Below are 15396 nucleotides of genomic sequence, written 5' to 3' on the forward strand. Positions count from 1 at the left end.
AAGCTGAGACTTCTGAAAGCAAATCTATAACCCAAATGTTTGCTGCAAAGAGTGGGGATCCTGAAGGAGCAATAAAACATCTACATAAAGAAGAATTTTGTTGTATATTAGACATTGAAATACCTTTAATATTGCCATTTTGTCTTATAGTAGCAGCTAGACATATTTGCCTGGCACCAGTGTGAAGAGTAACGCTTTGTGTAATTAACCCATTGGTGGTGACTGTGGCCACTGGCGATGTGTAAAACGCTCTTATCCAACTGATAAATGATTCTCCAAATCCAAATTTCTTAAATATTGCAAACAGAAATTTCCAGCTTACTTTGTCAAATGCTGCATTGAGTGATACGATTAGTGCCAGTGTTACTTTTTTGATACTGTGAAAGCTGCGTTAACTTGAACATAAGCCATACTAAATATGTCTTATATTTTAGATTCCTGTAAGTAGCCACCCAGCTGCAAACCCTCGGCCTTCTCTCAGCTTCATGATGTCGTCACCTGAGATGGTTTCACCTCACAGGTGAGCCTGTCAGGGTTCATTGGTGGAGTTTCTTGCCTTCTTAATGGGGTTGGGACCATCAGTTGTGTTGTGCAGCAGTCAGGTTGGTGCACAGCTGACAGCCATGTTTGACAGCTGTTAGAGTTCATATTATGGCAACAACCAATGAGCTAAGTAAAGAGAAACAACAGCCCATCATTACTGTAAGAACTGAAGGTCAGTCAGTCCAGAAAACTGCTAAAACTTTGAATGTGTCCCCAAGTGCAGTCAGAAAAACCATCAAGACTACGATGAAACTGTCTGACATGAGGACGCCCCAGGAAAGGAAGACCAGGAGTCCCTCTGCTGCTGAGGATACAATCATCCGAGTCACCAGCCTCAGAAATCACAAGTTAACAGCAGCTCAGATTAGAGCCCAGATAGATGCCACACAGAGCTCCAGTAGCAGACACATCTCTACATGTTCAGAGCAGACTGTGGGAATCAGGCCTTTATGGTCAAATAGCTGCTGAGAAACCACGACTAAGGAAAAGCAACAAGCAGAGATTTGTTTGGGCCAAGAAACACAAGATGAGTCCAAATTGGAGAACTTTGATTCCACCCGCCGTGTCTTTGTGAACGATGGTCTCTACATGCATGGTTCCCACCATGAAGCATGGAGTTGATGGTTTGCTGGTGTGGGGGGCTTTACTGGTGACACTGTTGGGGATTTATTTAAAACTGAAGGCACACTGACCCAGCATGGCTACCACAGCATCCTGCAGCAACATGCCATCCCATCATGTATTGTTCAACAGGACAATGACCCCAAACACACCTGCAGGCTGTGTGAGGGCTGTTTGACCAAGAAGGAGAGTGATGGAGTGCTGCACCAGATGGTCTGGCCTCCACAGTCACCTGACATAAACCCAGTGGAGATGGTTTGGGATGAGATGGAGCGCAGAGTGAAGGCAAAGGACCAACAAGTGCTCAGCACCTCTGAACTCCTTCAAGACTGTTGGAAACTATTTGAGGTGACATGAAGCTCATGGAGAGAACGCCAAGAGTGAGCAAAGCAGGAATCAAAGCAAAGGGCGGCTGTTAGGAAGGATCTAACATATAAAACATGTTTTGAGTTGTTTCACACTTTTGTTTACTACATAATTTCATGTGTTCATTCATAGTTTTGATGCCTTCACTGAGAATCTAAAATGTAAAAAGTCATGAAAATAAAGAAAAACCGTTAAATGAGAAGCTGTGTCCAAACGTTTGATAGTGGTTAGTGTATATTTTCTAATACTAAGTTTTGAAGCAGCGTGTATCGCCAGCTAAAGAAAAATTCCTAGCTTCTGTTATTTCTATTTACACATGGAAAAAAATTTGTGAAAGCGACAAAGAACTTACACATACATATCTCAGTAACACAGGGGTAACAGCATGTAAATAATTATTCTATATAATAAGTCTTTGTTATAAATTGTGTCTTTGATGACATTCCAGCAAAAAGTGCTGCATTAAATCACTCCTAATACAAACTTAATACTCACTATTAAATATTTGCTACAGCTTCAAACTAAAAGAATTTTCAGCTGAAGACTTTTATTATTAACTTGACTGCATTTTGCAATTCATCGCGTATTGTAGTGGCAGGATTCACTAACCTGTAGCCGTATCTCCCTTAAGTTCCTAGTTATGTTGACAGAATGTGGCTGACCGTTGGCCATGTTACGATGGTCAACATCTATGGTATACGGTTCTGTGAGTCTTCCAAGGCTGTAGCGGATCTGGAGAGTGCCTGAAAACACAAAGAAATACGTACATTTCTTACAGTTCATAAATGGTAAAGGGACTGGTTCTTACATAGTGCTTTTCTACTCTGAGCATTCAAAGTGTTTTCTACAACTTGCCTCATTCATCCATTCACACAAGCACTTTTTTTCAATTGTTCTTCTACAAAGGTGCTTGCTATCTAACATTTACACCGACACTCCGATGCATCAGAGTGCCACTTGGGCTGAGTATCTCTCCCAAGTATATTTGGCATGGAGACCACCCTAGATAAAGTTTACAAAGATGAGAACACATTAAATGTATCAGATACGACACTAATAAGCCTACCATTGTGTCTGAGAACCACAGCCAAGTAGTCCTGAGTTCTGGAACTGATGTAGACAAGAATGCTGGGAGCACTGTAGGTGCTGAAGCTGAACACAAGCTCCTCCTGAGTCAGGTTGGCCTCACTTGAAACACCAACACCTGACAGACTCTTCACGTCCCTCAATGCAAAAGGTCCCCCCTCTGGCAGCAAGTCGTAACGCACCAATGTCCCCGTCTCAAAGTAGCCGCCTACATCTAAGGTATAATTAAAGAATAAAGAACATTAAAACATAGTGGAAATTCTTATTGATTATTAAATCTGAACCCATCTAATCTCAAACAGGGTGTTGGTCATACCATCAGTGCAGAAGGGTCCATCGTAAGCAGTAAGGGAACAGTCACAGGAGTAACCATTGTAATGCTCTACACACTTTCCTCCATTTCTGCAGTGCATCCTGTAGCTGTTGCAGTGGCCCTGGCAGCCTGGATTCACACCTGGAGTCCCTTTTGCCCATTCCTCCAGGTCAAAGATCACACCATTAATCTTCAGAGCTCGCATGCAGCCCAGAAAACCCCTTTGACCACTTGAAGCACCTGGTATAGATGTAAGGCAGAATAATCCAGAACAGCATTAAGAACACCTTCAAATAACGAGTAATTCAATGTGATATGCAGATTAGCACATTACTGTTGAATGAGTTTCTTGTTTTTCGTGTGCTCCAGTCTGCAGTGGCTTCCAGCTAACGGTACAGAAATCAGAAAATAATGACATCTCATGCCCCACTTAGACTGGAGGTGCCAGGGATCGAACCTAGACAACCTACTCTACCTCCTGAGCTACAGCCACCCCAATTGAAGTCAGCAGCGAAGTCAGCACACTATACACAGTGCAGGTAGAGCACCACTTTTCCTTTCTGAGTCGCCTGACAGTTTGCCAGAATCTCTTCAAGGCAGTTTGGAAGTTTTTTTCCATTGTCTTTCCTCCCACACCCGAGTTTTTGCTTCAGCCACTGCCGTCACCACATTCCACTTGGCCTGTTAGTACCTATTGGCTGCCTCCAAAGTCCCACAGGCTAACCAAGCCCGATAGGACTCCATCTAAAGCCTGGTGGTTCCCTTCACCCCTAGTGTCCACCTCTGGTGTTCAGGGTATACCATCACAACAGGTACCAACAACCTTGTAGCTGCAGCTCAGTGCAGCAGTTTCAGCAATGCAGGTCCATTTAGACTCAGTGTCTCGTGTCTCAGAATGCTGTAGATCAGGGGTGTCCAACTCCAGGCCTCGAGGGCCGGTGTCCTGCTGGAGGGCCTGGGTCAGCACACCTGAATCAAATGATTACTTCATTACCAGGCCTCTGGAGAACTTCAAGACATGTTGCGGAGATAATTTAGCCATTTAAATCAGCTGTGTTGGTTCAAGGACATATCTAAAACCTGCAGGACACCGGCCCTCGAGACCTGGAGCTGGACACCTGTGTTGTAGATGCTCTGCTGGAGGTGGGAGCTGAAGATCTTGTGGCGTCTGCCAGGCATTCCCAGCGCACCCTCGCTATACATTTAGGTCTAGCATCCTCTCCCATCACCTGATCCAACTCACCACCCTAATATTAGCATTAGAGTAGGGTAATTAGTATAAGTACATAAGCATAATTCTGGTGATTTGATTATTATTTTGTCCATCCATCCATCCATCCATCCATCCATCTTCATCCGCTTTATCCGAGGCTGGGTCACGGGGGCAGCAGCCTAAGCAGAGAGGCCCAGACCTCCCTCGCCCCAGCCACCTCCTGCAGCTTATCCGGGGGAACACCAAGGTGTTGGGACATGCCCAGAACACCTCACCCAGGAGGCGCCCAGGAGGCATCTTTGTCAGATGCCCGACCACCTCAGCTGGCTGATTTCAATGTGGAGCAGCAGCGGCTCTACTCTGAGCCCCTCCCGGATGGCCAAACTTCTCACCCTATCTCTAAGGGAGAGGCCAGCCACCCTTCGGAGGAAGCTCATTTCTGCCGCTTGTATCCGCGATCTCGTTCTTTCGGTCACTACCCACAGCTCGTGGCCATAAGTGAGGGTAGGGACATAGATCGACCGGTAAATTGAGAGCTTCGCTTTTACACTCAGCTCCCTCTTCACCACGACGGACCGGTGCAGCGTCCGCATTACTGCAGCCGCAGCCCCAATCCGTCTGTCGATCTCCGGCTCCCTTCTCCCATCACTCGCGAACAAGACCCCGAGATACTTGAACTCCTCCGCTTGGGGCAGGAACTCATCCCCGACCCGGAGTGGGCACGCCACCCTTTTCCGGCTGAGAACCATGGCCTCAGATTTGGAGGTGCTGATCCTCATTCCCGCTGCTTCACACTCGGCTGCGAACTGTTCCAGTGCGAGCTGGAGGCCCTCACCCGATGAAGCCAACAGAACCACATCATCTGCAAAAAGCAGAGATGAGATTCTGAGGCCACCAAAGTGAAATCCCTCCGCCATTTGGCTGCGCCTAGAAATTCTGTCCATAAAAATTATGAACAGAACCGGTGACAAAGGGCAGCCCTGGCAGAGCCCATCACCCACCGGGAACGAGTCCGACTTATTGCCGGCAATGCAAACCAAGCTCTTGCAACGGTTGTATAGGGATCGAATGGCCCGTAGCAATGGGCCAGACACCCCATACTCCCGCAACACCTCCCACAGGACACCCCGAGGGACACGGTCGAATGCCTTCTCCAAGTCCACAAAACACATGTAGACTGGTTGGACAAACTCCCATGCACCCTCAAGTATCCTTGAGAGGATAAAGAGCTGGTCCAGTGTTCCGCGACCAGGACGAAAACCGCATTGTTCCTCCTGTATCCGAGGTTCGACTAGCGGACGAACTCTCCTTTCCAGCACCCTGGCATAGACTTTCCCAAGGAAGGCAGAGGAGTGTGATTCTTCAGCCTGGTGGCTCCCTTCACCTCTGGTGTCCACCATTTGGTTCGGGGATTACCACCACGGCAGGCACCAACCACCTTGCAGCCGCAGCTCAATGCAGCAGCTTCGGCAATGGAGACGCTGAACACGGTCCATTTGGACTCAATGTCCCCAGTCTCCCTCGGAATGCTGTTGAAGCTCTGCCGGAGGTGTGCGTTGAAGATCTCGCGGACTGGGGCCTCTGCTAGACGTTCCCAGCACACCCTCACTACGCGTTTAGGTGCACCGGGTCTGTCCAGCGTCCTCCCCCGCCACCTGATCCAACTCACCACCAGGTGGTGATCAATTGACAGCTCAGCCCCTCTCTTTACCCGAGTGTCCAGAACATATGGTCGCAGGTCTGGTGATACAATTACAAAATCGATCATCGACCTGCGGCCTAGCGCGTCCTGGTGCCACGTGCACTTATGGACACTCTTATGTTCGAACAAGGTGTTCGTTATGGCCAAACTGTGATTTGCACAGAAGTCCAATAACAAAACACCGCTCGGGTTCAGATCAGGGAGGCAGTTCCTCCCAATCACGCCCCTCCAGGTCTCGCTGCCGTTACCCACGTGAGCATTGAAGTCTCCCAGCAGGACAACAGAGCACCTTCCAGCACCCCCCCCCCCCCCCCCCCCCAGGGACTCTAAGAAGGCTGGGTACTCTGAACTGCCACTCGGCGCATAAGCGCAGATGACAGTCAGAGCCTGTTCCCCGACCCTAAGGCACAGGGAACAAACCCTCTCATCCACCGGGAAAAACCCCAACATACCGGCAGCAAGCCGAGGGGATATTAGAATACCCACCCCAGCCCACCGCCTCTCACCAGGGGCAACTCCAGACTGAGACAGAGTCCAACCCCTCTCCAGGAGGCTGGTTTCAGAGCCCAAGCCATGCGTAGAGGTGAGCCCGACTATATCTAGCAGGTACCTCTCAACCTCACGCACTAACTCAGGCTCGTTCCCCACCAGAGCGGTGATAATAATAATAATAATGGATTGGATTTATATAGCGCTTTTCAAAGCACCCAAAGCGCTTTACAATGCCACTATTCATTCACTCTCACATTCACTCACTGGTGGAGGCAGCTACGGTTGTAGCCACAGCTGCCCCTGGGGCAGACTGACAGAAGCGAGGCTGCCATATCGCGCCATCGGCCCCTCTGGCCAACACCAGTAGGCGGTAGGGTAAAGTGTCTTGCCCAAGGACACAACGACCAGGACAGAGAGCCCGGGGATCGAACCGGCGACCTTCCGGTTACAGATACGCTTCCCAACCCCCTGAGCCACGGTGCTATCGGGCACGGTCGCCCCATGCCCGATAGCACCTTCTCACCCTTTGGGAAATTTGTCGTCAAAGTCAGGACCATTAACATTTTTTTTATATTTGGATGATCTGCAGCCATTAATAAATTCAGACAAAAACTTAAAAGATTTTTTATAGTTCAGACTCTGATGATCACAACATAACATTTTAAAACATAAAAAAAAAAAGACCAAATATACTGAATGAAGCACACATGCTTGTTCATTGCGGTTTGAAGACATATATGAAGAAGAGTAACATACTCCTCATGAGTCCAAATGGGACCATAAACATATGTGGCACACAAGTCTTACCAACATAGAGATCACTGTAGAGCTCTGGTTTTGCATGGCCCTGTAAGGTGGTGGGCCTGACCATTCTGTGCTGTCCATTAAGTTGCAGCACTGCCTCCTTGATGTTTTTTTCAGCCTCCACACGATGCCACTGGTCATTATTTAACGGCACTGGTGAGCGGACACTGAGCTCCATTTTCTCAGTGCCAATGCCAAAAGAGAATAAAACCACTGAGTCGGCTGTGGAGTCAAACATGTCAAACATTGGAAATAGTTAAAATTTTCATCTCCTAGAGACAGATAGTAATAAACACTGATGATTAAGTTATCTCCGTTTACAGGCTACATACCACAGGCTTTTAAATCCTTATTCAAAAAGCTCTTACTTGATCCAAATGTTTTAGCTAAATATAGACCCACTTTCCTTTCATTTCAAAATGTTTTGAAAGAGACGTCACCAAACACTGACCATTTGCATTTGCAAAGGAACGGTTTATTTAATGGTTTACTTAAAGTGCATCGTAGCACAGGAGCAGCACTAGTGAAGGTTATGAATTATCTACTTATGGGTTCTAATAGCAGACTCCTCTCCATGGTTGTCCTGACAGACCTCAGTGCACAATGTTTTACTACAGAGATTAGAACTCACCACTGTGCTGGTTTGAATCATATCTATCTGATAGACTCCAATTTATCCATATAAACGGGAGTCTTCTTCACACACTTCTCCCTTAAGGCCAAAACAGAGAGAATGAGGAGGAGCTTCTTCCCCCAGGCTATTCGGGCCCTGAACCAGGTGTAGGACTGGACTCTCACACACGTCACCACACGCACCACCACACATTTCCTATAATCCTATAATTCCTATAATTTATAATCCTTATCTTTATAATCTCTTCTGCTATTTGCACATTCTTTACTGTAAATTCCTAAGTTAATTTGTAAATTTTTGTAGTAAATTGTAAATATTGTAAAACTTTTCTTCAAGCATTTCACCCCCATGTCATACTGTGTGTGTGACAAATAAAATTTGAATTTGAATTTGAATTTGAATTTAAAAGTTATGAATGGAGTTCCACAGGGCTCCATGCTGGGACCAATATTTTTTACATTATACATGTTTCACTTAAGGAATATTATTATAAAACAACAGATATTTTAAAACGACGTTTTCAGTGGGAGAAACGTGTCGTCACTCATCAGCTGACTTCTTCAGTCTCAGCTGATCAATGAACTGACCTCACAGCCCATTGTTCATTCAGTCAGCTGGTTTCAGTCATTATGCAAATGCAGTGTTTATCAGCTGAGACTGAAGAAGTCAGCTGATGAGTCACGACACGTTTCTCCCACTGAAAACATCCAGATGAACAGAATCAACCTTTGGGGATTATATCTTTAAAAAGGACCTAATATCTCAACTGCACATGTGCAAAGGTCTCAACAGTATTACAGTAGTACACACACACTGACCCACCTCTGAGCTCAATGTGAAGGAAGCTGGTGCTTCCCAGGATTTCTAGAAAGACTCCATGAGTAGAGGACGTCTTAAAGTAGAAAGAGATGTCAGTGCTGGTTTCATCTCTCAAAGAAGGATAGTGGAGGTAAGAGGCGGGGCTTGTAAAGGAGGCCGCATTCCGGAAGTTTGCTATAGAAAATAACCACAAGATATAAAATATATTTGTCTATGAAACAACATGAAATACGTGTGTGTGTGTGTGTGTGTGTGTGTGTGTGTGTGTGTGAGAGAGACTCACAGTCCCCTCGGCATCTGAGTGGCCCTATGGTTAGTTTGGCCTCAGATCCAGCTCTGCTTGTATCACCAACCACAACCTGACTGACTGGCAAGTGGTCTTTGTAGACCAACAGGCCTGAGTCCTCCTTCCTACATACACGGACACACACAGAAAGAAGACATGACAGTCAGCTCAGGATTATGTCAGCTAAAAATATTTCCTTTACTTTAGATTTGATTTTTTAAATCAATTTTGTCTAATTTGTGTTATTACATCATTCACATATACATTTAAGAAAGTACTGAAGGGCTGATCAGGGTTTGGCACAAGCTTTCATTCAAACACTGAGTGAGGATTATGAGGATTATAATCTATAGCAGGGGTCAGCAACCCTGTGGCACGCGAAGGGTTAACTGATGGCACGACCATAGCTGGGCTGGCCATGTGATTTTTCGTTTTTATGGGCCGATGGTTTTCTGTTGTTTTTTTGCTTGTTGTTTTGGGGGTTTTGTAACGTTATAAACAAGGAAAGGTGGTGAATTGGCCAGATGCTGGAAGATGTGTAAAAATAACTCAGTTATTTAGAGCTTCCACAGAGGCAGCAGGTGGATGAGGGAAAGGGGAGGCAGGAGGAGGAGAGACCCGAGGTGGCCGCCGGTCCGAGTGTCAGGTGAACTGAACTTCAGGTAAGAAGTTATGACCTGCAGTCTATCTGGGTCAGATATAAACCAAGTTTAGGTGGAGTTTATTTTCGTTGTGCTGACTTTTTACAGTCAGTTACAATAACTCGTACTGCGTACTAGCTAGCATGACGGAGTTTCTATACAGCTGGGTGGGTGCGATAATGTTACTGATGGTGAACTTTATTTAATTCATAAGGTTAGTTAGTAGAGTTGCCAAATGTTCTGTAAAAAGACGTTATCGTCTCGTATTCAGAGAAAATATTACGCGTTTCATGTTGAGCTGAAAAAGAACAGTTTGTCCCGGACTTCAGCTACAATGAAAAAGACACAAAGCTGGAGTTACTCTGTGTTTACGCTGCACAGCTGCCTCTTCTTCTCCCCCTCCCTCTCCTGTTTCTACTTCAATCATGAAACTGATCAATGATCAGCTGATCGGCTTTTCTCTCTTCTTTGTTTATCGTCCACTTTGTGCCAGAAAGAGGAAACCAGCGGATGTCGCGCTAAACAACAGCAGCACGTTTAAGCTTGATCAGCTGTTGTTAAAATTTATTTAATATTAATTTCTAGTATCAGCTGATGTTTGCTGGAGCCACAGCTGTAAAGCTGCTGGTCATGATGTCGGTTTGGATATGTGGTGAGAGGGAAACATGAAGATGAAACCAGGAGATGTCCTTACTGAATCATCAGAGCTGAACAGGTGATGGAGAAACAGGTTTACCTTTTAGGTGACATGGATGAGTTGAAGTTATGAACTGTTTCTGAGAGACAAATAACCCCAGGATCCTTTTTTTATGTAGCTGACAGCTGGTAACTGTGCAAAGTTTTGCCAGGGGGGCAGGTAGGGCATTAACAGGGAGAGGGGGGCACAAAGAAATACTTTCTTATTCTTGTTTAAATAATTATCTGAATTTTACAACCAAAGTTTTTGTCTGATGTAAAATGTATAGAAATCATACATATACCAACAAGACTGTGCATCACTGTCACAACAGCGTCTGTTAACATTGTTGTGAGGATAAACAGCATTTGCATTTTCTGTTGTTCAGTTCATTTGCTGTTATGGATAAAAAGTCTTTTTTTTGTTTCCAAACAGCTGATAACTATTCGCTGATAGCTGCCAACATCTGTGAACAAATATAATTCTGTAAAGTTTTTCTATATAGTGTGTAACTGTTAATATAGAGCGTTATTAAATGTATTGCTAATGCAGTCATATGGCACACTGACTTCTGAGGAAACTTTAGATGCACTCATCATCAGAAAGGTTGCCGACCCCTGACCTACAGGATGAAACTATAAACTCTAGTTTGTAACACGATACAGCTCAGCTGAGCGGCTGAGTGAGGGTACACTCACCAGGCACGCAGGTCTGCATCACAGTTGCAGTAGTGTTTGGAATCAGTACAGTTGTGTTCAATACCACAGGCACACTTCTGGATCCCTGGTCCTGAACCCCCCCAATAAGAATGCTTTTCATTGGCTCTTCCGAACCACCAAGTGAAAGGGACGCCATCTGGAGGTCGAACCAAACAGCTACAGTGTACTGCTACTTAAACACTTCTGAACACACGCACCATTCAAAAATATCACTTTAATGTTTACAGTATGTGTTATGATAATAATGATGGGCAGTCTGATGAACAGAGTAAACACATTCTTTATAGTGAGTGAAAAGGTCGATAATAGGCATCATCACCTGGACCGCTGAGCAGGCGGGACATTCGGCAAGCGTAGGCGACGTACTGCTCACAGTACTCTGCACTGCTGGTTACTGACAACATCTGGACACACGAGACAGACACGAGTATGCTGATTTGTCATTTGTCTGCTAAGAACATTTCTTAGTCTGTGATATTTACGGTCTGTGACGTGTGTTGGAATGAAAACCAACCGAACAGCTGGGTTCTTCTTTATTGTTTAGAGCACTGTGGACTGATTAAAGCCATCTAGTCCTGAACAGGTTCAACTGTTTAACATGACTATAAAAACCTGTGACTCAAGCAGCCAGCCCCGTACGACCAACACGATTCTGCTTATGAACCCATCGAATCGTTGGACTTCTCCCCAAAATATCTGTAACGCTGAACAGTCGATTAACAATGCTTAGAAGATGAACTTTGTTTCTACTTCAGTTTTGTGTCTGCATGTTTATTGTTAGCAAACTGTTTTGTTAAAAAAGAAAAAGTGCAGTGCATGTAGGAAACGGAGTGTGTAACATTAAGTGTGTACCTGTTCCTCAGTCATATTGTAAGAAATCTGCAGCACTGCGTTGCCCTTGTCTGCACTGGATACTGACGTCTGAGGAGACAGGTCGTTCCTCAGCGTGGTCCAAACCACATCCTCTAAGAAAAACAACCGACATGTAAATATTCTCTGCTCCTTCTACATCACAGATTTACCTAAATACAATCAGTCACATGATAAACCTGAAGTAATTTGTGCTGGAATATATTCTTCATGCTGGTTTAAATAAAGATTGAATATCTTACCTGTCATGTCACAGTGGACTCTGAAGGGGGTTATAGAGCCGCTGCCATCTGGGTCTATCCAGTAGCTCCCCGAACTCTTGCCTTGGTGCTTATACTCCTCACATGATTGCTGATACAGTGCTATCAGGGGAAGCAAGGTATAGTCTGTCTGTGTGCATCCATTTTCACCATAGAGTCAGACGCAAAAGCCAAAAAGTTGGCACCAATATGACACAAGTCAGCAGCCCGTCCCAGAGCTGGAAACGTCTAGAAAAGTAACCCTGGGCACTCAGTTCAGTCACAGGAATTTACTCTACTGGCACCCTCAACGACTGCTGCTGGTACCTTTCAGTATTGTGACTTGTGTCTGCAGCCATGTAAGGTTGCATGGAAAATATTGGTAGTAATAATAATGGTACAGTATTTGAATAAAGGGAGGAACAGTGTATTTGATGGATAAATGCAGAATGAAAGCCTTAGAACTAGATGCTAACAGGATCTGGGCGGTTGCCCTGACTGTACCACTGAGTGGGCAGAGATTAAAAAACAAAAACACTGATGTTCACAGCTACCTTCAGCCTAAAAGAATGAACTTGATAAAGAATCCGAGCATCTTTAAAAAATCTAACATTTTTCAGGGAACCTGAGCAAATAGATCATGAAATAACCAACTAACTAAAAACCAGTCTTATGATTAACATAACATTAGGATTACCATTAATTAAACAAATGCCAGAGTATAACTGCACTTACAGGTATGACAAGTAGCTCCAGTGTAGCCAGTGCCACTGCAGTTGCAGGTGAATGCGTCCCACGTCTGAGAGCAGCGGCCGCTGTGCTCACAGTAGTTTGGAACACACCTGACATGTGTCGAGATGAAATATTATTTTACATCCATAATCCTTATTATTACTGTTGCATCATTTATGATTTATCATTATTGTCATTTCATTGACACATTTATTGAAACTGGTGAGGTTACAGTAAAGTCTGTATTTCAGGTGTAAGCACATAATCTTTCATTGCAGGGGCAACTGTAATCATGTTACACACATATTGCATAATTAAAGGGTTGAAGCTACGGGCAGCGCGATGTCTGGCCGATCAATGGAGCAAAGTTCAAGCTGGAAGGATTGCTTATATATATACAATTTAACATATATTTTCTATGATTGTTTAAGAAAGGAAATAAAGGCCGTGTGCCCTGTGCTGTGGATGTTTGCCTGGTAACAGATGACTTAGAGGGGGGTCATGCACTTAGATTAACGACACAGACACATAGCCTGTCTGGGTAAACTGATTGCAAATGTTGTGTAAGTCTAGAAAAGTGTAATAACAGGAAGCATCTGGAGGAACAGAGGAAGTAGCGGTTCCTTTTTAGAATATGTCCTCGCTGGAGTTACTGGTCATCATAAGTATAAATATCACACCCACCTATTGTCAGGGGGAGATGGAGCCTGATGTTTCGCAGAGCCCATTTTCACCACATATATGTGTTTTAATAAAATCATTTGTGTTGACCCACTATGGACTTTCAGTCGTATGTCTCTTCCTCAAAATTCGAACCGCGACACATGAAACAGCAGGAAACTCAGTGAGAACACGACTTCAACCCCTCTCCACCCTCCAGCCTGATGGAGGTCCCAACAACAATCCACTGTGCTTTTAATTCTTTATTACAATCTTAGCTTTGGACTTCTGGGATAAATACCTGTCTATAATGGCACACATATCTAGGCTGACATTTTCAAAAGTTCCAATGAGGCCCTGCTCCACCGCCTTGAGGTCCACCAGGTGATCATCTATGTGGATCATCTGCATGCAGCCCTGGAAGGAGCGCTGATGTGATCTGGTGTTAGTTTGCAGAAAATAACCTAGACAAAGACGGAGAGCAGCAAAGGCATTATTATCACCAGCAGAAGTATACTGGAATGAAGCTGGTGAGGACGGCACGGTTTAATCTCATTTAAGCAGGATTCAAAACATGCAATTATTTCAGGCACCAAAAATCGGGTCTTGAAGGTCGATGCGAGCTTCTGTGAAAATAAAGTCATTGTGCTTCAGGACAAAACAAACATCTACTTTCATTTTGTTTGATAATCAAGAAACTTGGACTAATTTTACCCACGCGGATGTAGCACGCAGTCATAGCCTGTTATTGCACGTTTTAAATTCACACTTGCATCAGTGCTGCTTTCTCACACTGTGTTTTTAGGAGAGAAGAGAAAACTTGGACACACTTGATAAAACATCAAATTACTCTGGATCATGTTTACTCCCATTTTTCAGTAATCACCTTGTTGAGTCTGTGTTTCCACAGGCGCCGCTAGTTTAGAGACGTATTCCTCATGAAGAACACAAGACAAGACAGAACATCTTCAGCCGCTAACGAGGGAAGCTTTGGTCAGAACCAGGCGGTGGAGCTTAGTGCTCATCAGCTGTCTGTAGCCCAAATCCTTCAAAGAGCAGCTTCCTCACAGCTGTTTATTCCCACGACAGTTACAGTTTACACAACACAAGCACCTCCCCATGTAAAAGCCCCCAATGGTTCTAAGACAAGGCACTGTGTGTGTGTGTGTGTGTGTGTGTGTGTGTGTGTGTGTGTGTGTGTGTGTGTGTGTGTGTGTGTGACCTCCTCCTGACCAAAAGGGTCATAGAAGCAGGAAGCAACAACACAAGAAGCAGATCTGTCAGAGAGGATGTGTCTACAATAAAACCTCCCCCAGCACAGAGAGGCTGCAGAGGTGCTCAGGATCACAGAGATCTCTTTGCTACTGCTTGAACTAAGACTTTACAAATTTAAGAAACACAATGACAACATTCAACAATTAGACTTAACACACCTCCAAAGTAATATGTTCCTCCAGTCTGGATCTGGATGGGGATAGCTGTTCTAACTGTGGAGGCCTCATCTCCATCAACTGTCAGCATTGCATAGTTTTCCAGTGCATTCAGGTGGACACTATGCCACTGTCCATCATTCAGACCTGAACCTATGAGGAAAAACACATGAAGAAAAGTTTAACAGGAAAACACAACAGCGATTGAAGTGAAGACAAAGAGACCAAAAAGGACCTCGAGATAATAATTAAACAACCGAAAACCAACGAGCTGAGCTCACTTGATGAAATGTCTATACGTGTGTTCTTCTTCTGTGTCACATTCATATAGACGGTGATTTTTGCCTCCGTCAGGCCCAGCTCCACCCAGCCATCCGCCAGGGCGGTGAACATCAGAAGGCCGTTGGGATTCCACGTCCTGAAAGACAGACTGACTGACAGGGTGTCGCTGTCAGTCTGACCCGGCAGCCGCAGGAAGGATGTGGAGTTGAAGAAAACTGGGGAGGTGTTGGATTCGGAGCAGGAAAATGTCAGGTTACGCTACAGTGGA

At 44.9% G+C, this 15396-nt stretch overlaps 1 protein-coding gene across 1 annotated transcript in view; it reads right to left on the reverse strand.

Annotated features, from left to right (window-relative positions):
- Positions 1-15396, reverse strand: part of cntnap2b (contactin associated protein 2b) — a 45145-nt gene that overhangs the window by 12376 nt on the left and 17373 nt on the right. The window contains exons 8-21 of the mRNA XM_085253250.1: positions 15128-15386; positions 14850-14999; positions 13718-13880; positions 12760-12866; positions 12028-12147; positions 11768-11880; positions 11235-11319; positions 10895-11051; positions 8877-9004; positions 8597-8767; positions 7144-7362; positions 2933-3169; positions 2597-2830; positions 2140-2273 (exon numbers count right to left, since the gene is read on the reverse strand). Coding sequence (XP_085109376.1) covers positions 2140-2273; positions 2597-2830; positions 2933-3169; positions 7144-7362; positions 8597-8767; positions 8877-9004; positions 10895-11051; positions 11235-11319; positions 11768-11880; positions 12028-12147; positions 12760-12866; positions 13718-13880; positions 14850-14999; positions 15128-15386 — 2277 coding nt within the window. The remainder of the gene's footprint in view (positions 1-2139; positions 2274-2596; positions 2831-2932; positions 3170-7143; positions 7363-8596; positions 8768-8876; positions 9005-10894; positions 11052-11234; positions 11320-11767; positions 11881-12027; positions 12148-12759; positions 12867-13717; positions 13881-14849; positions 15000-15127; positions 15387-15396) is intronic.

This window comes from Mchenga conophoros, linkage group LG18 (assembly GCF_057382185.1).
Source record: "Mchenga conophoros isolate Kocher_MC1m ecotype Shallow Benthic linkage group LG18, M_conophoros_male_GT1.1, whole genome shotgun sequence".
Lineage (NCBI taxonomy): Eukaryota > Metazoa > Chordata > Actinopteri > Cichliformes > Cichlidae > Mchenga > Mchenga conophoros.